Source organism: Suillus discolor, assembly GCF_016758755.1.
Source record: "Suillus discolor strain FC423 chromosome Unknown F5147scaffold_7, whole genome shotgun sequence".
NCBI lineage: Eukaryota > Fungi > Basidiomycota > Agaricomycetes > Boletales > Suillaceae > Suillus > Suillus discolor.
The window spans coordinates 705,913-732,556 of record NW_024541254.1 but is presented as its reverse complement, the minus strand read 5'-3'; the positions used below and the strand labels follow the sequence as shown (position 1 = coordinate 732,556).

Here is a 26,644-nt window from a genome sequence, read left to right as displayed (position 1 = left end):
TTCCCTGGGTCAAGGGTGTTTGTATCACGATGTCAGTTCCCCCTCCCCCTGGTCTCAATTATCTTGCGGCAATCCAACCTGCACTGATCGACATCATGATTGGGCATACATTTACGGTCATACTCGTACCCCTCCTCATTGCAATGTTCTACTTCTCGAACGAGCATTCACGGAGACAGCCCATATTTATCCTCAACATTTTGAATGTGTGCCTGGCATTCTCTGTCGGCATAATGGGGGACAGTAGAGCTGTAAGTAATTTTAAAAGTCCCTTTGCTAATGTTGGAAATTAACATCTCCGGATAGGTTAATACTATGTTATCACCGACACATCCATACCCTGTTTCCTATGACATAATCATGGGCTTTCTTGGAGCGGTCCAAAGTATCCTTGTTGATACCATCCTACTCTTTCGCATTTGTTCCGTTTATCCGCCAAGATACCTCACATGGCAACGCTTCGTGACGTTGGTTTCACTGCCCGTCCTACTCAAAGTTGCCCGTGTTATCAATCTATCTCTTTTTACAGCAGCTCTAACAAAAGCGGCTAAAGGATTCAATGCAGAAGCAACTTTGGCAGCCCTGTGGGTAGCAGCTCCGTATCTCAAGATCGAGTGGTTCGCGCAGCTAGTGGATAATATGTGAAGTGGATGTCCCTCATCTTTTTATTGGAGCTCATATAAAATATCTCTCAGATATGCGTCCTCTGTATTCCTCTGGACACTTTGGTCAAAGCGGAAAAATAACGATGGCTCCACCACGGGCAATGCCAAGCGTAAATATTAATTGCATCCTCATAGATTTCAACTTATTCCGTTCAAGTTTCGTTTAGAATGAGACTGAGGACGCTATTTTGGATCGCGCTTTCAAACTTCGTCATTCCGGCGCTCTTTTCGGTCGCCCAGATCATTGTCATTTACTCCGAAGTTAACCCAGTGGTCATCAATCAAATAATCCTGACAAACACATCAATTGCAGTTGTCGGTGTCGTGTTCGCAACAGTCTGGGCGGGCACAGTTAACAGACAGATCGCTCGATCGGATGCCAAACCAGCTGCGGATGTCGAAAAATCTGGCTTGAAAGAAAGCGTAATGCATTTTGCCACTCGGGGTACCATTGTGACCCACGACGAATTACATACAATCTATCAACTTCCGGCAAAATCTGGCCGTCAAGATTCGACTGATGATGAATTCGGAAAAATTGACTCGGAGAGATACGGTTTGCCTAAATCTCCTCTAGCTTTGGATCTTCACTAAAGTTATATCGACAGACTCTTCGTTGAAGTAAAAGAAAACTCTAGCTATAGGTCCTTGTGGTGCGCATCTCCTTCAATGTCCTTCCGATGCATACCGATGTATGATTGCGTCAGCCAGTTGACTGCAAAAGCAAGTTGTATGATTTTAACAGCATGCCGCAATCTGGATGTGGGCTGCAGCCTGAATGAATTGATCGCATTCCCATCCGTGGAGGTTGCATGAGGATGGAATTTTCGTTTTCCTTATGTTATAGCCCTACCATGATGTTGCTACTAGTACTATGTAATGATAACAGGTTTCCAATTGAAGCAATCCCGAAATCGTCTTCTAGCATTGAATCCTTCACATAAGACAAGGCGACAGGAGTAATAGAAAGTGCTGATGCCAAGATCGCGCAATCATCCAGTTGGGCTAGTGCGATGATCCGAGTCGTTGGGTAGTCAAGGGGCCAGATGCAGACAAAGGCTTGGATATCCGATAGCAAGATTCTTTTTGATGAGCTTAGGTTCCCCAATATGGACAAGTGGGTGGATGATCTAAATTGATGAACTGGAGTTAAGTTTTAACTCCTTGGTTTTGTTTCTTTTGCCGGGGGAAACACTGGATGTTGTACAACTGTATCAGTTTCTCAATGTAAAAAAATTGTGGCGCAACGCAATCATTTAGATCCGTGCGAAAATCGTCATTAAAGTGCTACGGGCCTATGGCGACACCAAAAGCCATTGAAAGGTAATGAGGGATAGGGGAGCTCACACCTGGGAGCTTATGGTTTACAAAAGTGAGACACGTGTATGCACTACAGAGGTGCCGGGAGGGCATACCGTCGAGGACAGCGAGTATGACAGTAGGGTGCATCATTACAATGATGGATGCCGTGTGGAGGCGAACAGCCTTAAGTGTCCTAGGCGTCTGTTGAAACAAGGCATGTTGACGCAGCAAAGTACCATAAAACGCACAATACACGCACCTCTGCAGAGAAAGACACAATATCCCCTCCAAAGTCAGCCTCGATCGTGCTCAATACCATCAACTCCCAGTAAGCTGTCGAACGTCATCCCAACCACTACACGCCTGCGAGAGTTTAAAGGTCATGAAGACTGCGCAAGGGCAGTCGCAGTTTCCCCCGATAAACGACGGATGGTTACAGGCTCGTGGGACAAGACGCTTCGGTTATGGGACTTGAAGACAGGTGTTGTATTGAAGGAGATGAAGGGGCATCGCAAAGAGGTGCAGGCATTGGCAGTATCACGAGATGGGCAATTGATAGCAAGTGGTGATAGAGACATATTGGTCATCGTCTGGTACGGAGAAACTGGCGAATTGTTCGCAGTCCGCTCCGGTTGGATCTACTCGCTGGATTTTTCTCCTGATGGAACAATGCTGACTACTGGATGTTCAGATGACAAGACGACGAAGCTGTGGAATACAAAAATCTGGCAGCTGTTGCAAGGAAATTCAATCTGGTATCTTAGTAGTTGTGCCCGCTGCGTTCAATATTCGCCATTGCAACAGATGAGGATATCAAAATTTACAATTCGAGCTCAAGGGAACGCGTCACATACTTCAAGGCTCGCACAAAATCCAACCTCTCACTTGTGTGGACGCCCGATGGTACACGCCTTCTCACATGCGGAAGTAGGGGCGATCCTACCATATGCGAATGGAATACAACAGCCTGGGAGCAGGTCGGTCATCCTCCCGTGGCGGTGGATTTGGCTTCGAAACTTTACGAGTGGCTTGGTAACACGAGTGCTGCTCGTTTCGCGAACCGCAGAATTCATCTGCCCTGCATCACCTTCCATGTCACAGACATCAGTCTGAGCTATGGTCCATCCCAGGAGACTCGATATGAAGTCAAGGCAGACAGGCCTCGCGACCTGCTGATCACCACCAAAGAGGCGATTGTTCAGTTCTCGTAGTCAATGCCCACTCAACAAAGCTTCATGTTTGTCCGTCCCTGGGATCGGTCTCTCCTAGAGCTACCAGACTTTGCAGATCTGCAAGACAATTCGGAGAGCGAAGGGGATTATTGCACGCCGCCTTCGTCTCCGTCAGACGACTCACCTAGCCGATCTCTTGTAAAACAGGAGGTGGATGATCTCGAATCGCGAGCATTGCGGTTGCTTGTTCGCCTTGGGCGGCCTTTTGGCACATTTTTGCTAGCACGGCGGAGAATACAAGAGGATTGCGTCGGATCGTGATATCATTGCGCAGGTCAAAGATGTAGCTTCTGTTCGAGACTTTATGGACGTACTTCAAGACGATGGAAATACTGTAGATGCATGTTCTTTGCCAAAAATTAGGATTCTGGGCGGTTTTCATTGGTACTTCATACTACAAGCGTTCCGTTCACCTTCGGACGTTTTTCTATCGTGAATTATAATAAGAGATGTCTGTACACTCTGTTTGCTGTTGCGTTTTCCTCTTCTTCTCTTGGAGATAGCACTCGAATGTCTCGGCGAATCGTACTCTTGAAAGTGCAGTGTATAACTGGCAATGTACGAACAAACCTGTGCGCAGGTCAAGTACGGCTTTCTCCAGCGTCAGCGACTGAAATCCGTTGAATGACGTCGCAGGCAGAAGCCATGGTGGTGAAAGAACAAGAGTAAGTATAGTTAGCAAATAAATTAGCAGCACAATATTTTGCAAAAGGAGTAGAGACACGGAGCAAAAAACATGCGCAAATAGGAGATGAATGCTTCTAATACTTCCGTCTCTAGTCCAAGGCAAATGGTTCTACCATCTGCGCCATGGCCTGTGCCAGTACTTGCCACTCTACCCTACCACATGCATATGGGCCCACAATACTATTGACACGTTGCTTAGCTCCACTTCTAGTAGTACAAGGGTACCGGTCACAACGTAGCTAATTTGAAGTTGCCTCTGCGTCGTTCTTTACTTACCGTAAATAGCACCCCGATTGCTCCCGAGACAACTTAAGACTTGGAGGGTGCGTCCATCCGGCATCCACTCATACCTGTGTCTAGGTATTTCGTCACCTTCGTGCCAGTACAACTAATATCCGCCAATCAAATGCTTGTCCTAAGACCGTTTATACGCCAAGTCGTGTTCCGTGCAGCCCGCCCACATTTCATCGCCACACCTAGTAGATACAGTAGTACACTTGCAGAGGTTGGTTACATTTCAGTCTTAGATGTAATACTCAACCTAGCAACGTACAGGATGTTCGCTCGGATTCAACTTTCAGGATACCCCTCATTGACTTTGCAGCTTATAAACAAGCCACCTCTCTGGCTGAGAAGCGTCGCATCGCGGATGACATTGTAAACGGATTCAAAGAAGTTGGCTTCGTGTATCCTAACAGGCCATGTGATTGAACCTGAGACGGTCAACCGCGTATTCCAGAAGGCTAGTATTCGCATTTTATAATAGGATAGACGTTCAAACATTCATAACTGATTGTGTATTCAGAGTGCAGAATTCTTCCGATTACCCGAAGAGACCAAGGCAAGGCTGGCATGGGACGACCCTAAGGCTAACCGTGGCTATGTTCAAGTGGGCCGTGAGCGTGTCACCACTTCAATGGATGCGGCCGAGATCGCTTTATTACGCGCAAAGGCTCCAGACACCAAGGAATCTATGGAAATCGGACGTGAAAATCATCCTACGTTCAGTAATAAGTGGCCTCAGGAAACTGAAGTACCTGGATTTAAGCAGACGATGCTCCACTTTTTCCAGGTACGTGCACGCAGAAATATGCACGCATAATCATTTGATCCTGGGTCTCTGTGACCGTAGACTTGCCACGAAGTGCACACTATGGTCATGAAATCGATTGCGTTGGGTCTTGACCTTCCTGAGGATTTCTTCGACAATAAGATCAATCGTCAGGACCATAACTTACGGCTTTTGTCCTATCCTCCTATTCGAACCTCTTTACTTTTAGGCGACGGTCAAGCCAGGGCTGCTTCTCATACAGGTGGGTCTGTTCCTTTTTAGCGACACTCCGAGTCGTCGAATTTGACTTGCTTTGTCTCTTAGATTACGGAACTTTGACACTCTTGTTCCAGGATTCCATTGGCGGTTTAGAGGTCCAGAACCCTCACACTAAGCATTATCAACCTGCTTCACCCATTGTTCGTTTTCTTCCACTCAACTTACTCTTCAAGTTTTTAACCCTCTATCTCGATAGCCTGGAACAATTGTCGTCAACGCTGGGGACCTTTTGGCGCGTTGGAGTAACGATGTTCTCCGTTCAACTCTCCATCGTGTAGTTGCCCCGCCTGCAATGAAGATCAACGCTACCGAAGGCATGACGCCCGCACGGCAGTCAATTGCATTCTTCTGCAACCCGAATTTTGACGCCATCATCGAGAGTTTGCCCACTTGCACGAGCACATCCAATCCAAGCAGATATCCTCCGCTTACTACGGAGCAATACATTGTAGGACGTTTGGCAGCTACTTACTCATGAAATACACTCAGACACGAAATTCTGATGGTCAAGTATCGTATATTATTTATAGTGCAGGCAACGACATACATTACGATTCGTATGCAGGTGATGTCTAGATGACCGAGTATGCATGCAAGAAAGCATCGTTCGGTCCACAGTTCATGGATAAGAGTATGTGTGTACGCGATGAAGTGGGTGAAATGCAAGATGGTGCAATCGATAATTGTTACCCGTATGGCAGCCAAGTCATGCTAGGTCTTCTTTCTGAACATCCCAAGAGTGTGCTGGCCACCGCAGGCAACACTCACTGCCTTCCATGCGCCGCCATCCCTGCGCACCACCACCGTTGGGGTCTTGGCCTCCTTTTCGTTGACACCCAACTCTCCTTGAGACTCTTCTCCCCATGCGTACAGCGCACCTGCTTGGGAAATAGCCATGTTGTTGTGTGTGCCGGCCGAAATGAACACGATAGGGTCGTCCGGGTCTGGGAATGGAACCAACATAGGTTCTGGCACGAAATCAGGGTTCTTGCGTGAAGTATATTCCGCAACCTCGTCGCTGATACCGAGCTGGCCACCGTCACACCGACCGCACGCATACACCTTGCCAAATGAAGTCAGGAAAAGTGTGTGATGTTCACCACCTATGATCTGCACGATTGATTCGCCGAGGGTCCTCTGGCACAGCGACCGAATGATTCTTGGTGATCGCACTTCGTCGGACATCGATTTTGGTTCTGCGACGCCGGTGCCTGTCTGTCCCATCGTATTCAAGCCCCAACCCCAGACGTCACCCTCTTCGTCGATGGCGAACGAGTGATAGTTTCCTGCGCCAACCAATACTGCACGGTTGTGGCGGGTACCAAGGGTGATTTTTTCAGGGACGGTGCCATGGATCTTACGACGTTCGAGAATTTTGCGACCGAGCTGGCCCTGCTCTCCAGCACCCCACGCATAGATGTTGCCATGCGTAGTTAGTACGAGAAGATGGTTGTTGCCTGACACAACAGAGACGGCCTTCTCAGCATCGCCTGCTTTTGTGGGCAAATCTAGTATCGCTTTGGGAAGGAATTCTAGTCGCACGTCGCCAGAGAAGCCCAGAGAGCCTTCTGCAGCCTGATAAACAAAGCTTAACTTAGAAAATGTGTGAACAGATGAAATTGGGCACCCACACGGAAAGAACCCCATACTCGAAGTTCGCCATTATCGCTGATAGCGGCGGAAATACTATCGCCAGCAGCAATCCTGACAGCGCGGAATCCCTCATCAACAAGCGATTGAAGAGGATAAGGGACAGCAGTAAGCTCGTCAACGTGGATAAACTTTCCAGGATTATCTGGATCTGGAACATCCTTGGTGACACGTCCTAGTGCTGCGTCATCATTCACACCGCACGACCACACCTGATCAAATGTTATGTCAACGGAAGTAGACAAGGGCACGGAAATTGAACTCACAGTTCCTTTCTCATCAATGAATAAGGTATGGAGACCACCTGCAGCAATGGCCTCGAGGCCAGCGCCTTGCCCGCCGAAGGCACCTTCTTCCATCTTTTTCTCGAAGCAGGTATTGCGCTTGGGAACAGCAAATTCCCCGAGTTGGTCGGCACCCCATCCAAACTGACCAAAGTTCCCTGCCCCCCAAACAAAGAGTTGCTGAGCAGGTCGAGGGTGGTCATTAGCCGTAGGCAAAGGGTTGAAATGGGGTTTCGACTCATGAACAGGCGTGAGACCGTTTACAGTTGGTTGCTTGGTAACTTTTTTGGGCACAGTCGTGGCTGGGGCTTTCTTGTTAGCGACCTTTTTAGCATCCTCTGCATCGGATATGCCCGCCTTGGCCCGAGAGCGCTTGGTGGGCGGCGGCGACGCTTCCGGGGTGGCAGCGCGCTTCTTAGAGCGACTGGGTGTGCGGGCAACGGGCCGAGTTGATTTTTCGGCTTTAGGTGCCGTCGTCTTTGCAACAGCGGCCTTGAGAGCTGCTGCTTTGGGTTCCTCAGGTTTCTGTGAGGCTGCACGAGCAGATCTACGGAGAGGTGGGTTGGACATTGGAATTACAGATAGCTAAGGATATGTAAATCGTGAGGGTATATGCAAGATTAAATATCTGGGCTTGTGGCGATTAAAGTGCCACAGGTGGACAATAGAGGTGGCCGTGGTCGTGGTGGTCAGGATGGAAGCGAGTGGACAAGGTCCGAGTCCACAGCGACTCCGTGGATTAGTATGTAATGGGCTAGGCTTTTCAACAGTAAAATTAGTCATCACGTGAATCTGACGCGGTAGTGGCGCTGGAATGTTTGTTCTGACTTTGGCTCGGGCTTGGCAGCTTCGTGACAGTTGCAGTCCAAAGAGGCGAAAAATATATTATACTACAGGTAGAAGTGTCCTTTGTAGTCAGAATGAGCAGGAGTGAGATTAGGCATAACAAGCAGCGGTGAAGACGTTACCAGAATGGTTGCCATTAAATTGTGGTTGCCTACAGCAAAGCCGAGCGGAGATCGGAATTTCCAGGCGCGAAGCTGCCAGTTCGGAGATCTTAGTGCAGCGGCATTATCGGCATCTGCAATTTTTCAAATTCCGCGCTTTGCCTGCGTGCACGCCACGACGCGCCAACTTCTCTTATTTCAAAGGACGTAGTCCAGACCGGTCACGAGTCTACAGAATCTTAGTTGTAACATCACTGCACGGGCCTCGGACCTACTGCCGGTAATAGCCACATGGCAATTGGCATCAGCAGAGCATTCTGCCAACAACACTACCTGCAACACAAAGGTCTCCTCTTTCAGGACCACTACCAACGACTGTCCTTTGTTAAATGGAAAGACACATCTTCCTTAGTGACCAGGGATCCACAGAGAATTACCGTGACCAACCCCGCTAACGGGAAACAGTTGTGCACGTATGTTGTTCCTAAGTAATGATAGTGGGTGCTCAAGCCTCAAATTGAGCCTAGTGTTGACGCAGCATCGTCCGAAGAGGTTGAATGGGCCGTATCTCATGCCCAGACCACGTTTGACTCTGGGATATGGTCAAAGGCTTCATCAATACATCGTGCATCTGTCCGGTCGCGGCTAGCGGTCTCTCTTCAGCAACGCATCCCTGACATGGCCCGAATAGATACTCTGCAAACTGGGAGGCCTATCCGCGAAATGAATGCACAAATGGCCCGTCTTCCTGAATGGCTGTCAGTAGTTATTTTGAAAATTATGACCGTGGTCTGACACTGAGTAGGAGCTATTATGCAGCACTTCTACGCACGAACCAAGGATTCGTTGCCCCTGCTCAAGGGAAGTTGCTTAATTATGTTCAACGCATTCCTCTGGGAGTCGTGGCACAGATCACTGTGCGTTTTCTGCCATCTCTGACTTATCACCTCACCGAAGTCTCGTTTAGCCTTTTAATCATCCTCTTTTCATTGCCATCAAGAAGATTGTTCCAGCTCTTGCCGCTGGCAACAGTGTCATCGTCAAACCATCTGAGGTTTATAAATTATACTGTCTTTCATCGATATGGCACTCACCAAAATCAGCTTACCCCCATATCCCTACTGGAGTTTGCAAACCTAACTCAAGAAGCTGGCCGTAAGTACAACCACTGATGAATTACTTGTACATGTGCTGAAATCTTAACCAAGTTCCTGACGGGGTTTTGACTATCCTCCCTGGCTATGGCCATACCACGGGCAAGCAACTTGCAACTCATCCTCTCGTTCGAAAGGTCGACATCACAGTACGTTCTTACTCTCATGCACCGTCTTCTGCTCACCGCAGATCTAGGCTGGTACCCGGACTGGTCGGGCACTGGGAGCCATCGTTGGCTCGAACCTCTCGGCCTTTACAGCTGAGCTGGGAGGAAAGGTCAGCACTACATAGTCTATTGTCGAACTGGAGGATTCGTTCTCATCTGTACCAGGCCCCGATACTTATCTTCGATGATGCAGATGTTATTTCTGCTGTCAATGGGGTCGCGTTTGCCTCATTCATTGCGTCCGGCCAAACATGTGTCTCGGGAACCCGCATCATCATACAGGAAAATATATACGAATCTTTCATGATGGAATTCTTGAAGAAAGTCGAAAGTATCACACAGGGAATGGGTGACCGTGAGTCGTACATCATGCCTTCAGTACTCATGAATAATGTCTCTCGAAGCTATGAACGAAAGATGTTCTATGGGCTCAATTATATCTCCCCACCACCTGAATAGAATCGATGACATGGTAGCACGACGGCAATCAGGCACAGTTCTCACGGGTGGAAAGCGAATGCTGGGGAAGTCCCTCCTCGACCATTTCGATTTCTCTCGCGGGAGCTTCTACCCGCCTACCGTGATCTCTGATGTTGATGTCAGTGATGAGTTATGGCAAGAGGAGATTTTTGGCCCTGTGGTAGTCGTGAAAAAGTTCTCAGTGAGTTGTATCAGGATGCGAGCCAGGCTCTTTGACGCTTAGTTTACCCCCAGACTGAATCCGAGGGAGTTAGACTTGCCAACGCTTCCAAGTACGGACTGGGAGCGGGAGTCTGGACTCAGGATCTGTCAAGAGCACATCGAGTTGCTGCTGATATTGATGCTGGTCTTGTTTGGGTAAACACGCATCACCGCAATGACCCAAGCTCGCCATGGTGAGTGACTCAGCCAATGATCATCATTGCACAATCTCATGGTGGCATGTAAGGGGTGGTATGAAGGAGAGTGGTATAGGTCGGGAAAATGGCATCGAGGCATTGGAAGCTTGTGAGTCTAGCTAGCTCGATTAACAAATGTTTGACTCAACATGTCATACAGACTCTCAGAGCAAATCGATCATCGTTAATGTGGCGTCGGCTGATGAGTCTCAAACTGACGACTGGTTTAGCGGCGAACAGAAGAGATATGGCTGATGTGGTGTTCGCGGCGGAGCAGATTATCTTGTCATTCTCTATGAAGTGGTGGTATGTGTAGGATTTACTAGTGTACATTATTACCGCAGGATACATGTTTACTCGTCTTTAAGGAGACAGGCACAATATAAGCTTCGAAAGCCCATCATGTAGTCTTAACGGCCTCCTTTGTGGCTGGCTGTTCAATCAAGTTGAGTTGAATATGTCAATGAATTGATCGTTGGACATACCTCGCTTGTCTCTACAGGAGTATCATCGAGGAAATCTGGGACCTTGTTGAGGTCTGCAAGATATGAGGGACCTTCTTCCTCTTCCTCGAGCTGTAAGGCATCCAATTCTGCGATGATTATGACGTTTCGAAATGACCAAGATCAAAAGCAATGCGTGTACGTACCAGCCTCAAGATCTGCTTCGTCAATCTCATCTGGAACGGCGTATGACCGACCTAGTGACTCTTGTATCTCATTTGCCTGTTCCAGAAGCTCTTCCATATCATAATGCATATTCTAATAGTAATAAATGAGCCACTTGATAGCAGCATAAAACATGAGACACACCTCAATCTTGTCGATATCAATCTTTCCGTACTGTTTACGCATCTCCTTGTTCGCCAGTTTCATGGCATCCACAGTGGCCATCGTATTCCGTAGGTTATCGGTGGTGAGAGCAGCGGACTCCATATTGAATGTCTGCTGCTGGAGCTGGTTCAGTTGCCCCTCATACAGCTTCTTCTGTTGCAGTACTCTCAAAGCTCGTTGTTGGATCGCATTCTGTGTCGTGCACACGTATGACGCAATTGATTAATTAGCAAGCGCAGCACCAGGCGAGGTGTTCGCGTACTTTACCAGGTCCACTGCGCAGTTTGCTCATTTGCTCCTTATAGCGCAAGAGCTCCCCATCTAACTTCCTGATCTTTACTTCTACGGAGGCAACGCGTGCATCTGTCTGATGTCAGTGAGTTAGTCTGAGCTTGGTTACGACGACAGCCTACTCACTGCGTTGATAGCATCCTGGAGGGTCGACTTTGGCTTCTTGGTTGAAGAAGAGCCGAATATGCGATTCATGATCAACTATGCACAGGTGGTAAAGGCAGAATGGAAGGGGATGGTTAGTACTACTGCGTAGTACTTCGACGTGAAGGTATATAGTAATATCCAAAAGCGGGTATGTGGAAATTCCTCATACAGAGTTCCTGGGGTCTGCATACGTCGCGAACTGGCACGTCCGCAAAGTACTGTCTGTAAAGGGCCCCAGACTTTTAATGTATTGACCTTGTCCGTCTCTTCTATCTCTAACGAAGGCACTAGTATTTGCTCGCCCGCGTGCAAAATGATCTTCATTGAAGTGCATGAAAGATTCTGTGAGGAGATATCCGACATAGTACAACCCATTGACCTTCGTACACAATACAATTTAACAGGAGACATTCCAATGTCAGCTTCGAGATCACATGCGTTTCAAGATCTACCCATTCCAAGCAAAATTCCAAGAGGGCTCGCAGAAAGGAGAGGAGTAGCCAATTCTTCAGTGACAGGTGCGATGATGGGTTCGTCTGCCGACCCATGTGATAGAGCCTGCCGTTGTCCAGTGTACTCCACTCCCACCTGGAACGGGAGCTCGATGTCTGGACGCCAAAATCCCCAATACTTCTTGAGGTCCACCAAATTCGCTTCAATGTTCCGACTGTACATCCAATGCGCGCTGGCGCATCCCTCGAACCACCGCTCGGTACGTCCGTATACGTGCGAAATGATCCACTCCCGGGCGTTCTCTATTCTACTGGGCTCATTCATCATGTCGTAGATGACATTACGCAATTGTCTTTGGCGGTCCCAGGAAATGGGCTCGTTCAAGATTGGCCGGCTGATTAGCCAGAGTGGCATGCGCGCGCATGACCAAAGTGGCGCACGGAATGCGTATTCCCACCCCGTGCAAAGCACGAGCTCGACATCTGAGCTGGGAGTACGAAGTTCCCCATCTTTATCTGGCAGGAACCGGATGAGGAAACGGTACATCTGCATGTCACCATGGCAGACACCAAATTTCCTGTGTTGCAGAATCGAATAGGCCTCGTCCCTCGCTTCGCGAGAGAGCGTTCCTGGGATGTAGAATCCTCCGATATGATGTGGGATTATGCTGGCCAGCCGTCTGAATGTTTCTCTGGCTTGCACCATGTCTTCTATTGTTAGTAGAGGATTATCTGCAAATCCTGTGTCACGGGCTCGAGCGATGACATCCTCAGCGCTACCGCAAAGGCGTCCAACGCGCCAGCATAGTGCTGTCAGATAGTCAGCGTTAGTGGATAGTGCAAATTGTGGGATCATTCTATCCAGTGGTGGCTCGTTGAACGGGCGCGATAAAATCAATGGCGAGAGCCCGTTAGGGTTCTGGTTTTGCTGTCCTTCCTGTAGGATGGCACTGAACGTGGAGGTATCGATGCCTGTACCAAGAAGGTCGGTGCAAATCAGGTTTCCGCGGGTGTTGAACAACTTCAACAGCAGGTCGGCCAGCTTGCTACAGACTTTGAGCTCCTCGTCGGGCGTAAGGGTGGGCCACACATCCTGAAGATTTTCCCCGGATATCTGTGCGCAAAGTATGAAGATGTAGCAGAGCTCCTGTCGAGTAGTCGGCACACGCTACCTTTTCCATGAGGACTACTTCAGCTCCGATGTCATTGGGTAGGAGGTCCTTGTACCCATAGATTTTGGGCACCTCGATCTTCAAGGTCGAATTCCTGACAGCAGCCATCATGCCTAACTGTTGGGAGTGGGGTAAGTACGCGCAGCCCATTGATGGGCACTTTTGCGTGGCGCACCACAGCCTGCGTTGTTAGCCTCTGGCGTCCGCGAGGAAAATACGCCATCATGATGTATGGCCCAAGAGGTATGGAGGTGCGTTCGAACGTAATTTGAATCATCTGTACACCGTACAGAGCAATGGTAAGGTTCGGATGGTTATTTGGAAATGATCAACCTGACCTTTTCTCCAGCCCATTTGACGTCTTCGACGCTCGCCACCACTGGGGTTGGCACCTGCGGGTGCCGTCTACCTGTCGTTTTGACCGGATGCTGCTTCGCTGCAGCTGTGACGGCAAATTTCTTCAGCGCGGGGATATTGACTTGAGGGGAAAAGGTGGACATTGCGATGAGGGAAGTCAACCTCAGACAAGTATTTTATACCGCTGGATAACACGAGGTGGTCAGTCAGTTAATTAATTTTTTAGCCAACATGCTGGTATGTCGCAAAGGGAATCAAATAACGCGTTTTGTCGAGAAGGGCTGACGCCCAATGTTTTGTTGTCGGAGGCCGCGTAACGCTGGGAGTATATGTGGCAAGGCGTGGCTTTTCTCCTGTGCTAACTTGGTTAATTTACGGCTTCCATATGGTAAAACAAATTACTTCAAGCTTCGTAACCTTGAACCCTTTGCCAGTTGTCCAATGGCTTGTCAGCTATTCCACCCAGAAAATTGTTGCGCCAAAATATACCTTATTTAAAACTCCATGGACCCCCCCGATATTCCGACAAAATCCTGGGTTATCACAAGGCGGGAGGTGCTGTTACTGCTGTGCCATCTGAATAATAAGTTCCTTACCGTTCATTTTGCTAGTGTTCGCCGCGCCCCGAATCCAATGTGCGCCTAAGACCAAGGGGGCCCAGAGAGAAGAGGAAATTGCAGGACCACCCAACGCCTCACCTCTTATCTTCTCCATATATTTCATCAACGGAACGTAAACCGAAATGCTTCCGCATTCGCTTAGCGTCTGCATGTTTCCGGACCTCCTCACGGATGAGCTCACCCCGATTTTTATAAAATACGTTCTTTTTTTTATACTATTTTATGGCGCTCCACCGATACGCCACGCAACCCTGCCCATTTTATGCCTTCACAAACTTAACTTTGTTTCCTCCTCAAAAAAGTTCATATCCGATTTGCTAGTGTTTTGATGCTCCGAAAATTAGGCAAAACCCTCAAGTGCCAGTGTGGCATGCTGGCATGCCGTGACGCTGATCGTATGTGGCTCTCAATGACTCGATTATGCCCGAACGCCCCAAACGCAGATGCTCGTAGTATTACATTTTGCATGTCAAATTAATGGTGCGATGGTCGGGCTTATTCCCCGTCTGTCGATCTAAGGAATAAAGTTTAGCTTTGAAGGTGGCGACTGTGGGCGCAGGGAAGGTATCGTAAAATAAATACAGCCATTTGCAGAACATTACTAGACCAATCGTCAAAAATAAAACAAGGAAGCATTGTTTGAATTTCAACGTTCGGTCAGATACCATGAAATTCTAGGCGTATAACGTCTCATGGTAGGAACATCATTGATCATCGGAAGTTGAAAGTTCGTTGGTTTGACTTCCCGACTTATGTTTACTTTTTTGAGATTGTTCTACAAACGGCTAGGTTATAATGTTTGGGACTAGAATAATAACCCCCCGGCAGTGTTGGTTTGTCTGCACTGCCCACATACTTTGAGACCAACATTTAAGTTAGGTGCGAGACCGCGAGTATTAGAAGTTGAAGAATTCCATAGCATTGATCATGATCCGAATATTAAAACAGCTAGTAGGACTGACATAAGTACTCCCTGAGGACTAGAACTTCTTAGCAAGTACCCTCACAACTCACAAACGTTGCACCGATCAAACGGCGCAATATGAAAACACCGGCGACCGTGGTGAAATAACATCCCGAGGACGAGCTTAAGATAGGAACCCCCTCACCGCCCCTCCAACGTTCAATACGTCGAGTCTGTGGTAGAACGGAATACGGGCAGTCAGTAAACCAGTCTAACTGAAACACGCTGGGAAAATAAAACAATAAGCGGCGATAACACTGCAATTGCCCCCGCAAAGCGGTGCACGAGGCACCATGAAGGTTCGAGCTCTGATTGGGGAGGCTATACAAGTCCGGACAAATGCGGCCACACCACGGCCACCCAATCGAGCCAACTCAAAGGTGAAGGAGTAATACTCACAAAAAGGTATCATGTCCCCAGACCCCACCAAGCTCAAAGTAGCTGACTTGCGTACTGCCAGCCATACGAAGTGCATCGACGAGCTCACGCTGCTGCTCGACTGGGAAAAGAATATCGCTCTGAACCCCAAGCACCAGAATGGGTATCGATTTGAGCGGCTCAAGGCCAGCAGAAAGTTCGGGAAAGTGAGGTGCGTAATGCAATGGTGGTGGATGAGACTTAGACGGTACCGGAGATTGCCGAGAAGAAGACGATGACGTTAACGGTGATGGCGGAGCATGTGTTGTGGTGGTCATTGCAAGCTCTTGGAGAGCAGGAAGGGTAAGGTCAAAGAGATCCATTGCCTTTGAGATGTAAAGGAGAGAATTGGCATCGTACTTCAGGCAGAATTGCTCTCCCTACATGATAACTTTCGGTGAGTTTAGCTGAAAGGTGATTGAGGTAGGTAGGCACTGACCTGATGATCTAAATAGGTTTCGATAAGGAAGTCAGGACAAAGTGTTGGCGACCGCGACGGAGACGGGCTCTGTCCATCTTTCAGTTCCCGAAGTTTCCTTCCAAATCGTTGGTCCCATTCAGGACCTGAGCGATATGTTATGGTTGCTATTTCTGTATGACCAATATTTGTAACTTTATGATATGAACCGTGAAACTGAACGAAACTTACGACGGGCTAATTTCATTCCTGTATGCGGTGGTAGGTTGTCGTAATAAAAGCCATTATTCCAATTTGAATCGGCCATAAGAACTAATGTGATGTTTAGCCAGGAAATATATTGCAAGATATCCGATGAACAACAGACCGCTTCGTTGAGCATGACGCATTGCAATGCTACCTGGGCTGCTCCTGGCGGTACCACTAATGCTCACTATCTTGCCCACACGATCTGGGAAGAGCCATCCTGCAGCAAGACTTTGCATCCCGCCCATGGATGAGCCAACACTGGCATACAACTTTTGCACGCCCAGATGGTCAAGCAGCTTAAATTGGGCTTGCACCATATCAAAGATAGATATGATCGGGAATCGGGTTGCATATCGTTGACCTTCTGGATCAAGTGAGGAAGGACCTGTGGAGCCATAACATCCTCCCAGCACGTTTGTGCATATTACGAAAAAATTATTGGTGTCGAGTGCACGTCCTGGGCCGATGAACTTTTCCCACCAGCCCTCTGTCGGGTTAAGCTCCGTAGAGGCGGCATGCGAAGATGCCGAGAGACCAGTATGCAGTAAAATTACGTTGTCCCGAGATGGAGAGAGTATGCCCCATGTTTCATAGGCGATGTCAAACGACGGCAGCGTAGACCCATACGTCAATTCAAGCGGATACTGATGGTGGTACGTATTATATGACAGTGGATTAGGGCGAGCATAGGGAGGTTCCGGACCACTGTCACTTGATGATGCTCGTGTGTCTGTCTGTGAATAACGGTAGAACGAGGAAGCCAATATCCTAGATTCACGAGCTGCATGAGCATCGACACAGGGAAAAGTTGGTGTTGCTGTGGTTGCGCATGTTGCATGTTGTCGCAGAGAAGTAAGACTGCTCAGACGGTGCGGAAGTCCTCTGAGTCTGAATGAATTTCTGGTTATTAAATTCATGACAGTCGGATGTACGAAGTATACATGAGAGTGCTATGCGATCTTATAGATTGCTCTAAGAGTCAGCTGAGATGACAAACAATCACGCAACATCATTCACGTGCACCTAACCCTAGATAGGGTCTGTCCTAATTTGGTTGCTTGCAAAACTACAAACGTGTTTTTGAAACCCTTCCAAGTCTGTGACCGGACCTGTCTTGGTAGTCCAGCGGTGTGTGTGTTTCGTGTGCAGGCAAGCACAAGACCGGTCGGGACAACGTGTAGCTGTCTTCTTTTCCGAGTCGCCGTAAGTAATACTCGTTCCGTTTCAATCCGTTCTCGCATAATGTATGCCTTGCTCACAGCACGTGTTTGACTTGTCTTTAGCTCGTCTGTTCTCATTCTGCGACTGGGTCACCTAGTTCCCAGAGACGGTCACTCTCTACTCACGTCAAAGTCAAAAGCGTCTTGTATGTTATCCCTCAATTTAATATACATATTTCAGAATTGATGCCTGCACAGCTTAGCCTAAAACGAGGTCCCACTTCCGTTTCCTCGAATTGCAGTAGCCAATGGTGGCTTCAACCATCTAACGCACAAAGAAGAGCTTGCGCATTTTTTTACCATGACCGCTCTTTCCCTTGCCTCATCGTCTCTTGAGTCTGGAGTCAGTCGTCCTGCGCGAAAGGAAAACAGGGTGCGTTCGCTTATTTCAATCTTGCACACATGAGCTTATACATCATATCATCAGATCGTTGCCTTCTTTCGCTCTCGCTCTCGTTCTCGCTCCAGACCCCACGCCAAATCGACTGTTACTCCAGGTGCTGCGCAATCCACGACAGATGTACCACCCTTGCCTATGGTGCCTGCCTCTAAGCTTCGCATCAGTCATGTGCGTTCCACCAGTTTGGCGTACGAACAAGGGCATGCAGCCGACACCAGTATGTCTGCTTCAGCAAGCCAGTCAGATTCTAAGCTAGGCACGCGAACTTCGACACGCCCGATATCATCCACGACCACTGCCACACACTCCACGATCACCCCTCTTCCCTCCAACTCCATCAGAAGAAGACAAAGAACGTCGCATCACGTTTACTTGCACGATTACACTCAAGGAGAAGATCCCGATCACCAGGCCAACAGAGATCAGGTCACACCTCAGGAGGATCACGATCGTGCAACTCGTTCGAACACTCCCTCTTCCCTTAATCAGCGCCGGAAGTTAGAGCTGCGCTCTATCTTTGGCATTGCTCTGTCACGGAAGTCATCGCTATCCAATCCGTCCCGAAAACCATCACCAGGATCTTCTGACCGCAAAACATCGTCTTCATCCCTCTCCCAAAAGGAAGCTGAGAACATGCCCTCTCGCAAACGATCATTCAGGCTCAACTCTAGACCAAACACTCCAAAGTCTACTGACGAATCGCGCGTTACGAAAACATCCACCGGTACAATACCCACTCCTTCCAGTCCCCTCCCACTGTCTGCATCTCCCCGCAGACTTTCATTTGGATTGACATCAGGTTCTCGCACGCATACGCCAATGACATCATCAGGCCACCTTCCCCTGGCTCCCTCGTCACGTCACAAACGACATTCTGTCGGGTCTCATGACACTGCTCATGACAGTGCTGTCGCGTTACCTGATGACCATTCCGACACCGCCTTCACATCGTCCAGTCATATAGGCACTAGATCTAATTCAAAGACCAGTGCCTCTAGCCTTAGCCGCTTTGGAAAATCCCGCAAAGGCAAAGAACAAGAACGCGATAACAGCAATTCAAAACTGCGGTCACAAACACGGAAGACACCTCGCATGGATGACTCGCGCCCTGGTATTTTTGGCTCACTTTTGGAAGAGACGTCTCCCATCATCAACTTATCCCCGCCTTCACCGCAAGACGACTCACGCGGCAAGTATGACCTCGGTGGTCTCGTGGTATCACTGTTGCCCACGGTAGAGTCCATGTCTGAAGAAGATACAACAGAACAACAACCCCTGATTCGTGCACCGCAAGCAAGACCAGCCATACCACACATCATCCATACCCCACCGACTCCAAAAAGAACAGCGGAATTAGATTCCCCAGTGCGACCCGCTACCACACCACCAACGTTGAGCGGAGGACAGGGGAAGCCGCGCGAGGTTCTGCTCAGCAAGGATTCGATCACTGTTCACAGCGAACTTCCAAAGTTGCATGCACGGGCAGCTCTAAGCGTTGGTTCCGACGGAGATCCTGCATACAACCGTATGCGTAGCAGATTCTCACCCCGGCTGTTTGGGGGAAAAGATTTATCTAGAGAAAGCAAGAAGCAGAAACCCGGTGGTTGGCATGATTCCGCTGGGACTGTCGGTCCTCCGCGAAATATGACCAACCGTCGCATCAAACATGGAAGCTTTGACTTCGAGAGACCCGTATCTGGTGTAAACAGGAGCAGCTCGACAGTCAACGCATCGCTGGTGAATGGCGAAGGCTTAACACAATCTGGTAAAACTGGCGCGGTGACCCATCAACCGACGGCTTTAGAACGAACAGCGTCATCGTCATCTGATCGTACAGGGAAGTCGCGAAAATTTGCATATCACCCCACTCAAGCCGACTCTCCCATTCTTGCCCAGCTCTCCGCCAGCCATACAGGTGAAACCTCTGTTGTTTCCTTCTCATCAGCATCTGCCTCTGCGCAGTCGAAGTCGACAGGAAAATCTGTTCCTGGTCCTGGTCCTGGTCCTGGTCCCGGACAATCATCCAGTTGGGGACGCGCATCAGGCAGACGAACTCAACGCACGTCGCACGGACCGTTCCCCTTCGAACCGGCTTCATCGGTTCCAAGCTCTCCTTTACCGACCTCCTCCGCACTGCCTTCCTACCCGCCATCTCCTCATCAACAAGAGTTTGACATCCCGGAAGGACCTGCTTCATTTCCCCCTAGCTCCCCTCTACGGAGTGAGTTAGGGCTTGGAGGAGGTTCTATACGTGACAAGAGCCAAAGTGCTCATGGCCGTGTACAACAACTACGTGAGCAAGGCAGCGAGAAGAAGGGCAAAGGCCGCTCACTCGATCTTAAACTTGGTTTATCTTGGGCACCTAATCGCGTCCGTCAAGAAGCCGTTATACATGGATCTCTCCTTTCGCAGAAGCAGGAGGAGGAGCGTAATCGGGGGAAGGATGTCACTAAAGTTTTTGAGAACGTACTCTCCGAATCTGGATTCGAAACGTTCAAGAAGTGTTAGTACTACTTTACGCCTCTATATGTTTATTTTGTTACTGTGGATTATTTTGTCTGACGGTGATGTTATTTCCTTACGCAGATGTCCACCGATTTGACGCCCACCTGATACCCCTAGAAGGGCCTCGCGGACTGCTAGCGCGCGTTGAAAATTTACTCACTGCCTCGTCGTTATCACAGACAGAAAAGGTGGAACTGCTGGACCAGTTTGCTCGATTCGTGGAGGGGCATAGCGAAGTCTAATGGATAATATCACGTCGTGTCATGGGGATTTATGGGTTCTGAGATGAGTAATATTTCACAACACATATATAATGAAATTTCGTCGTGGCTTCACGTTTCAAATATGACGCATCGCCTTTATTATCCTGCATCCTGTGCTATGCCCTTTTTATCATTTTATATTTCACACATTCAACTTACACAAGTGTTTATGTCTTTTGTCATGATCTACACGCATTTTTTGTATTGATTTAATTCGTTGCCTGTTTTAATTCATGCTATGATTCTGTTTGCAGTGATTTACGAGTTACATCCTGTAATTGAGGTTGTCAAGTTATTGTACCTTATGAACAGACTGCAGAAAACAGTGATAGAACTCAAGAAAAATGCTATTTTATATATTTCTGGTCTGCCTGAGTTGTGAATCAGCAGTGTTCATACATGATCGTTGCACAACATTCAGTATCTCCACCAGCAAAAGAGAAACAAAAACACAAGAGCCAAGGAGTTAACTATAGTTCCATCGAATCATCCACCCGTCTTGTCCACGTCCGAAGGCAAACGGTGCATTAGGGTAAGTGTGAGGTGTGTAAGCGTTCCACTTTTGTCGTCAGTACCTCCAACCTTGCCTGAATTTCTTTTATCTCCTTTACAATGGTAGCTTCCATTGACTATGGAGACGTCAGTGGACAACGTAGAAGAAAGCTGGAAAAGACTTACTTGTTCCGTATTGGGGAACCTCTTGACAAGCTCATCGAAAGGGATCTTGCTGATCTCCAAGCCTTTATCTGCGTCTAGCCCCTCGACTACGGGATCCAGAAGATCAGGGTTTTCAGTGTCCACCTCGTCGTCTTGCCCCAGCCAGCTGGTCATCCACGATTTTTTCACAATTGATGTCTCAAAGAGCGCAATGAAAGTCAACGGAACAAAGAAAATTATGCCCATAATCTCCCGATTGAGCTGCAAAGAGGTCAGGTGTACAGATCGCAAATTGAAGGTTCATGCCTCACTTTTGCATATCGCTGGGGTCGCAGGCCAAATATTCTCAAAAGGAAGTTAATGACTGCGAAGGGCCACAAAAATAGAAATCTTACTCAAAAGGCGCTACGAAGAAAACCTCTACTAGGTTAAATGGTGCGGGATAGATATAAGAATCAGGGGCGCGGATCATGGCAACAGTTTTTCCTGCAAAAAATGCCATATACTCTGCTTCAGCGTCCTCGACGACCTAATCATTCGTTGAGCCCATGAAACCTCATAGAGAGACGCAATACTAACCTCAGCATACGCTGAGGAGAACAAAGAGATGAGGACATTGAGCAGGATAATCGCTGTTGTAACATTCCAGCTGAAATAGAACTTGTCGATCAGCCAACACGGAGATTCATCAAACAGGCACTGACAGATAGTATAACGTAAGTCCAACAGGGCTGCAAACGTGGTTCAGAGACTTCCAAAACATGAATATTAGACTTTACCTGCCCGAGAACTTGTCGTAGTTGGGAGACCTAAGAAAGTTCATCAGGTGCTCAAATTACAAATAAATAAATATCCAATCTGACTGAAGTAAGCCTTGAACAAGGACATTGACGAGCTGACCGAAATTAGACAGCTTTGAGGAGAAGAAAGGTCGGACATACAAGTGATGGACCTTCGCTTGAACCGTCGGCAACATCTAGAGCATACAGACCTTGCAAGAATCCAATCCCGAGCACCGATAACAGCTGCACAAGGTGAAGGAACGGAGTGACCATATACTGAAAGGAAACGAACCGCGAAGAAGATGCCCGACTCTTGTAGCATGCGAGACACGCATATTTGCATCGTTCCAACATACCTGCGAAATCATCAGCATCTTTTATACGAGTACGACACAATATATGCTTACTGGTGACCATCAAAGATTGTAATGAGCTCTGAAGCGAAAAGCCGTAAGTCGATTGAACACCAAGAGATGTGTGGAGCTCAACTGATCCTGAAACAATTAGTTAGATATTTTACCTCATGGCCGTTCGAGGATTGACTAACCATATGAACGGGGCAACGAAACTCAAGACTTGAAAGCTCCTTAAGCGTAGAGTGCTGGAATGATCCCCGGTGGTGCAAAGACCAGCAATGCGAAGTAAACATGCAGCTAGCAATAAGGAATCCGTTATGAAGGCGACGACATTCCAAAATCCAAAAGCGCGGTAGGTTGCATATTTAAATAGTTTGTAAAACTGGGATGACCTGTAAGACATTGCAGCGAATTGAGAGGCAGGAAAGTTACCCTGAGTATGTCTGGAACATAACTCAGCCAACCGTTCAAACAACAGCGGGATACCCTCACCTTCAAGTGAGAATGCCAGCCCCATGGTATAAAGCACAATTTCCCAGACATCAAGCACCGTATGGTTAGGGTCAAGTAGGTCCAGTGGTTCACGGACTTCGAATTGGTTATGAAATGGCTAAGCGCTCCTTGATGAGATGAATATCTTACCGGCTTGAGAGTACACAGCGAGAAATAAAAACCAAATCTGTGCAATCATATCAAGCCAATGGTTCTTCATCCAATATATGACGCACCACAATGCGAAGGAAATTCTGATACCTGCGCCCAAGTTAGAGTGAGCTAAGATGCAGCCAAAGTAACTCATACCGAGGAACGGAAATGCGTGAAGGGTTCATGTGACCCCAAAACCCGGCTTGCCGCGATTCGTGGTAAGATACATCTGTCGGTGCTTGAGTATGGAGGATAAAAGACTACTCATTGTCTCACACTGAATATCGTCCTGATCTGTTAGCGTCTGGACAAGCTCTCCGTCCCATAAAGCCCTGACAACTAGGGCAACAATCAGCTTACCCGACTCATAGGTTACGTCGAGAATAACTCACCATTCTGCGCTTCGGTAGAAGACAAAAATATAGTGCTACATAGCAGCATGTAAGAGAATTGCATGTATCCTTACGAAATACTAACCAGTGGGTGTCAATGGCAATTTCAAGAGCACTCGAGGCCTCGCTGATATCACCATCAGGCTCACGATGCCTATACCGAGTAGACATGAGAGATTTAATCTTCTCAGATGGATTCTGATGAACAATGCGACGAGCCAGAACTTCACATGCCACAGCTGCCAAAGCGAGTGTTTATGAGGGGTCGTCTTCAACCAAGTAATGATAACACAAGAAGTTCTACTTACCTCTTCCTCTGTTTTCGCCAAAGTCTGCAGGGTTGAGATATGCCTCTCTCATGAAATCAGCGTGAGCACGAAGCAAACAGTATGGGAGCTTTTAGCACATGAGCAAGTCGAACACTCTAGCACGATTGTAAGTTGTTCACCGCTTCGCCAAGATCACCTGCTGCGTCTACGAAAGCAGATATGACGTTGGGAGTGATAACCCTGCTTGTTGGATCATTGATGCTCTTGTAATCAACTTCTACTGGAAGCAGCTTCGTTACCAGTGCCCTGAGACGCTTCACGAGTTCTATTATAACAGTTGGGAAATGAAATGAATACAAGAATGGGCAAACATACTCGTTAATGTATCCGGAGAGGGTTTTATCGACTGCGATGAGACAAGAGAGGCTTGTTCATTATCAGTTTCATCACTTTGGTACATGGTTTCTGAAGTCGCTGGTTTTCGAGGTCGAACAACTTGAACGTTGAACATTGCACAAAATAATTCAGACTGAAAAGGAAACCGTTAACGTTTAATTTGGTGGCTGTGTACCCCCACTTCTCACCGCTGCGCGCTATGCCTGTGAGCGAGTCCTCTAGAGAAGTTTCGAAGAGGAATGCTAACGACAAACAACAAAACTTTATAGGCATACCACTCTGCTTTCAACGAGTTCCCTGATGCGATGCAAGCTGGCAACATGTCCATCTTGCCAATCAGAACCAAAATTCGTGGTCCTGCGCCCCTTGGTGCGTCTTCTGGAATCTACAATCGCCCCGACATCATTCTGACTGTCGCGCATGTAGCTGATCCAGAGCAAGGAGATATCATAGATGAGACCCTTGACCTTTTTCGCGCCAATTCGCTCTTCCGCAACTTTGAGATCAAAGGGCCTGCGGACCGACTGTTGATCATCCTGATTCTTTATATCTCTGATTGCTTGGCGAAGATTGGTTCTGCTCGTACAGTGCCAACGCAGATTGAGGCATCGAAGATGTTGAATACATTATCAGTAGACAGTTTCGCCATCCCAGGCGATGCTGGATTCCCTCTTAACGCCCATTATGCCCCACCTCAGAGCAGAGCAGACGCGGGTACGTTCGGTTGGATTGTTTTTCCTGAGTGGATAATGGATATATCATGACAGAGTATCTGCGGACATACTTGACACAGGTCCGCCAGGAACTGGCAATTCGTCTAGTGGAACGCCTGTACGCCGATGGGACGGGCAAGCCGAGCAAGTGGTGGATGGCATTCCAGAAAAGAAGGTTCATGAACCGCAGCCTGGGCTCGTAAATCAGAGCAGTTGTACATTCCGTTCCGATTACATGGGTAATGTACTTTTCAGCAATGACATCTATATCACTTCCATTTCTTCCTTTCATTGGGGTTTTTCCTTCCATACCCTATTTGCGGCATGTCTCCGCTAGTATGTGAAGACCGCCCTTGTCCTCCGGTCCCAGCACTTAATATCCCTGGCATCCAATCAGGATCTGACCAGCCACCAACACTGACACCACCCTCGCCACCCTTATCAACCAGGCCCTTGATCATTCGCCGCTCCTCCCGGTCTCGTTTACCGTCTGTACGTTTTTTAGCGCGCATATAATCTAGTTGGTCCTCGCGTAATATTAGACCTTCTCCAGGGCCTGTCTTGGCCGACCCGGGCTTGGGTGCAGGGATTGAATATTTCGTTCCCCTTACTTTATACTGGAAGCTTTTCTTCAGATGGACTTGCATTGCAGGAGCATCGGGTGATGCATCAGGGGACGCGACAGTGACCGACGCTCGCATTAGTGTGGGGTTACCGCAAGACGGGCAAAACTGTTTTGAGTTGTCTTTGCAGATCCTATTTGTGGTATAAGAACAGGGTACCAATCAGTGGAACCGGTACTCACTTAAAGCAAGCGTGACACCGAAGAACCCAGCTCTTCACTTTCTGTATTCGCTTGCCTTCAGTCCCGACCAATGTCAAACCCATCTGCAGCAAGACGTTCTGAACTGCAAAATCTCCAGTCATGCAACCTGCTGGTACGAATTCGTCCTCCTGCTTTCGTCCCCGTCCTTTCTTATCAGCATTACTGTCAGAAGGCAATAGCTGCAGCGCTTGGGATTTGTGTAATGCGACGTTTTGAGGTGTAACCCATTCGCCCTCGCCATCATCCTCATCAGAAGGGTCTTCATATAGCGGTTGATCGGATGGTCGAGCCTCGTCACTTGAGAAATGGTGCGTGTCTTCCGCTATATCTTCGCCGCCTTCTGGTAGAATTTCGATATCTAGCGGCTCCCTCTCTTCACTTTTGTCATCCTCACTATGGATATCCTCCGATGGATCCGAATGGGAAGCTGGAGAACTTTGGACGTTATCGTCAATTTCATTGGTAACGCTCTACTGGCTAGATGTTAGATCGGAGCTGTGGTACTAGACTCATCAAACCTTGCCTCTTTGGGGTCCTTCTCAGATGATGCCTGCTCGCGCACATGAAGCGAGTGGGTCAACGCCAAGACGCAGATATCTGCATGAGATAAGACAGCATAATCTCCGGTCTTCTTCGCAAATTGTACCACTGGAGAGTGGTAGGCATGTAAGAAACCAACAAAATAGAGACATGTGCTGACCATGAGAAAGGGATGCAGCATCAGGGTTGCGTACATCCACTTGGACACCTGCAGATAGCCCCAATCGTTCAAAGTGTTCCCGGGCGCGTTTGTCCTTGAGCTCATCCAGAACTTGAGGTACAGTGAGGTAGATCTCTGCCAGACCCCTCAGTGGTGAAAGCGAAAGCAGTGGACCAGCATCTAAAACCAAGTTTTTACAGCGAGGCTTTAATTCTGCCATCGATGTGAAGTTTTGAAGAAGTTCTTATAGTTAGCGCTACTGCTAACATGACGAGGATAAACGTGGGAAAGATATTCATGATCT

At 48.1% G+C, this 26,644-nt stretch overlaps 11 protein-coding genes across 11 annotated transcripts; 5 read left to right on the top strand and 6 right to left on the bottom strand.

The window, feature by feature from the left end:
• Nucleotides 1–29: 29 nt before the first annotated feature.
• On the top strand, nucleotides 30–1,025 carry F5147DRAFT_555444 (uncharacterized protein; the record flags this gene model as incomplete). Its single annotated transcript, XM_041430496.1, has 4 exons — nucleotides 30–251; nucleotides 307–641; nucleotides 696–775; nucleotides 823–1,025. Coding segments are annotated over 4 exons (840 nt in total), but the record flags the coding sequence as incomplete, so codon positions are not given.
• A 2,819-nt stretch (nucleotides 1,026–3,844) lies between these two features.
• On the top strand, nucleotides 3,845–5,811 carry F5147DRAFT_818078 (uncharacterized protein; the record flags this gene model as incomplete). The annotated part of the gene is made up of 6 exons (XM_041443601.1): nucleotides 3,845–3,864; nucleotides 4,390–4,570; nucleotides 4,692–4,958; nucleotides 5,019–5,199; nucleotides 5,262–5,356; nucleotides 5,413–5,811. The coding sequence occupies 6 exons, from the start codon at nucleotides 3,845–3,847 to the stop codon at nucleotides 5,692–5,694; spliced, it is 1,026 nt and encodes a 341-aa protein (XP_041297354.1). The 3' UTR covers nucleotides 5,695–5,811.
• On the bottom strand, nucleotides 5,796–7,822 carry F5147DRAFT_386490 (regulator of chromosome condensation 1/beta-lactamase-inhibitor protein II). Its single transcript, XM_041429536.1, has 3 exons — nucleotides 7,133–7,822; nucleotides 6,848–7,078; nucleotides 5,796–6,791 (listed from the first exon to the last, which is right to left on the bottom strand). The coding sequence occupies exons 1-3, from the start codon at nucleotides 7,718–7,720 to the stop codon at nucleotides 5,928–5,930; spliced, it is 1,683 nt and encodes a 560-aa protein (XP_041297353.1). The 5' UTR covers nucleotides 7,721–7,822; the 3' UTR covers nucleotides 5,796–5,927.
• Nucleotides 7,823–8,388: 566 nt separating this feature from the next.
• Nucleotides 8,389–10,551, top strand: F5147DRAFT_568872 (aldehyde dehydrogenase domain-containing protein; the record flags this gene model as incomplete). Its single annotated transcript, XM_041430919.1, has 12 exons — nucleotides 8,389–8,570; nucleotides 8,625–8,855; nucleotides 8,903–9,014; nucleotides 9,065–9,151; nucleotides 9,201–9,252; nucleotides 9,306–9,400; nucleotides 9,448–9,528; nucleotides 9,584–9,773; nucleotides 9,823–10,079; nucleotides 10,133–10,293; nucleotides 10,347–10,405; nucleotides 10,457–10,551. The coding sequence occupies 12 exons, from the start codon at nucleotides 8,389–8,391 to the stop codon at nucleotides 10,549–10,551; spliced, it is 1,602 nt and encodes a 533-aa protein (XP_041297352.1).
• Nucleotides 10,272–11,869, bottom strand: F5147DRAFT_629387 (Snf7 family). Its single transcript, XM_041432750.1, has 7 exons — nucleotides 11,547–11,869; nucleotides 11,392–11,496; nucleotides 11,109–11,321; nucleotides 10,946–11,057; nucleotides 10,782–10,888; nucleotides 10,457–10,729; nucleotides 10,272–10,405 (listed from the first exon to the last, which is right to left on the bottom strand). Exons 1-6 carry the CDS (start codon nucleotides 11,613–11,615, stop codon nucleotides 10,697–10,699), a joined length of 639 nt encoding a protein of 212 aa, XP_041297351.1. The 5' UTR covers nucleotides 11,616–11,869; the 3' UTR covers nucleotides 10,272–10,405; nucleotides 10,457–10,696.
• On the bottom strand, nucleotides 11,710–13,755 carry F5147DRAFT_386406 (uncharacterized protein). Its single transcript, XM_041429535.1, has 3 exons — nucleotides 13,530–13,755; nucleotides 13,192–13,468; nucleotides 11,710–13,133 (listed from the first exon to the last, which is right to left on the bottom strand). Exons 2-3 carry the CDS (start codon nucleotides 13,339–13,341, stop codon nucleotides 12,009–12,011), a joined length of 1,275 nt encoding a protein of 424 aa, XP_041297350.1. The 5' UTR covers nucleotides 13,342–13,468; nucleotides 13,530–13,755; the 3' UTR covers nucleotides 11,710–12,008.
• A 1,129-nt stretch (nucleotides 13,756–14,884) lies between these two features.
• F5147DRAFT_675517 (homoserine acetyltransferase) lies at nucleotides 14,885–17,170 on the bottom strand. The gene is made up of 5 exons (XM_041435921.1): nucleotides 16,335–17,170; nucleotides 16,199–16,279; nucleotides 15,989–16,140; nucleotides 15,532–15,929; nucleotides 14,885–15,305 (listed from the first exon to the last, which is right to left on the bottom strand). Exons 1-5 carry the CDS (start codon nucleotides 17,131–17,133, stop codon nucleotides 15,257–15,259), a joined length of 1,479 nt encoding a protein of 492 aa, XP_041297349.1. The 5' UTR covers nucleotides 17,134–17,170; the 3' UTR covers nucleotides 14,885–15,256.
• Nucleotides 17,171–17,639: 469 nt separating this feature from the next.
• F5147DRAFT_386334 (uncharacterized protein) lies at nucleotides 17,640–20,903 on the top strand. The gene is made up of 3 exons (XM_041429534.1): nucleotides 17,640–17,809; nucleotides 17,864–20,339; nucleotides 20,423–20,903. The coding sequence occupies exons 1-3, from the start codon at nucleotides 17,738–17,740 to the stop codon at nucleotides 20,581–20,583; spliced, it is 2,709 nt and encodes a 902-aa protein (XP_041297348.1). The 5' UTR covers nucleotides 17,640–17,737; the 3' UTR covers nucleotides 20,584–20,903.
• F5147DRAFT_386174 (uncharacterized protein) lies at nucleotides 20,903–24,311 on the bottom strand. Its single transcript, XM_041429533.1, has 24 exons — nucleotides 24,081–24,311; nucleotides 23,885–24,030; nucleotides 23,745–23,832; nucleotides 23,522–23,675; nucleotides 23,437–23,471; nucleotides 23,321–23,383; nucleotides 23,201–23,273; nucleotides 23,128–23,152; nucleotides 23,042–23,078; nucleotides 22,892–22,987; nucleotides 22,832–22,842; nucleotides 22,591–22,781; nucleotides 22,533–22,537; nucleotides 22,451–22,478; nucleotides 22,336–22,399; nucleotides 22,203–22,286; nucleotides 22,125–22,156; nucleotides 22,041–22,070; nucleotides 21,966–21,992; nucleotides 21,841–21,910; nucleotides 21,657–21,790; nucleotides 21,573–21,606; nucleotides 21,283–21,522; nucleotides 20,903–21,233 (listed from the first exon to the last, which is right to left on the bottom strand). Exons 1-24 carry the CDS (start codon nucleotides 24,214–24,216, stop codon nucleotides 21,132–21,134), a joined length of 1,905 nt encoding a protein of 634 aa, XP_041297347.1. The 5' UTR covers nucleotides 24,217–24,311; the 3' UTR covers nucleotides 20,903–21,131.
• On the top strand, nucleotides 24,274–25,097 carry F5147DRAFT_675509 (actin-related protein 2/3 complex subunit 3). The gene is made up of 4 exons (XM_041435920.1): nucleotides 24,274–24,306; nucleotides 24,371–24,470; nucleotides 24,528–24,815; nucleotides 24,869–25,097. The coding sequence occupies exons 1-4, from the start codon at nucleotides 24,301–24,303 to the stop codon at nucleotides 25,015–25,017; spliced, it is 543 nt and encodes a 180-aa protein (XP_041297346.1). The 5' UTR covers nucleotides 24,274–24,300; the 3' UTR covers nucleotides 25,018–25,097.
• On the bottom strand, nucleotides 25,084–26,608 carry F5147DRAFT_629375 (Nin one binding Zn-ribbon like-domain-containing protein; the record flags this gene model as incomplete). The annotated part of the gene is made up of 4 exons (XM_041432749.1): nucleotides 26,341–26,608; nucleotides 26,164–26,288; nucleotides 25,620–26,110; nucleotides 25,084–25,570 (listed from the first exon to the last, which is right to left on the bottom strand). Exons 1-4 carry the CDS (start codon nucleotides 26,558–26,560, stop codon nucleotides 25,084–25,086), a joined length of 1,323 nt encoding a protein of 440 aa, XP_041297345.1. The 5' UTR covers nucleotides 26,561–26,608.
• Nucleotides 26,609–26,644: the final 36 nt, after the last annotated feature.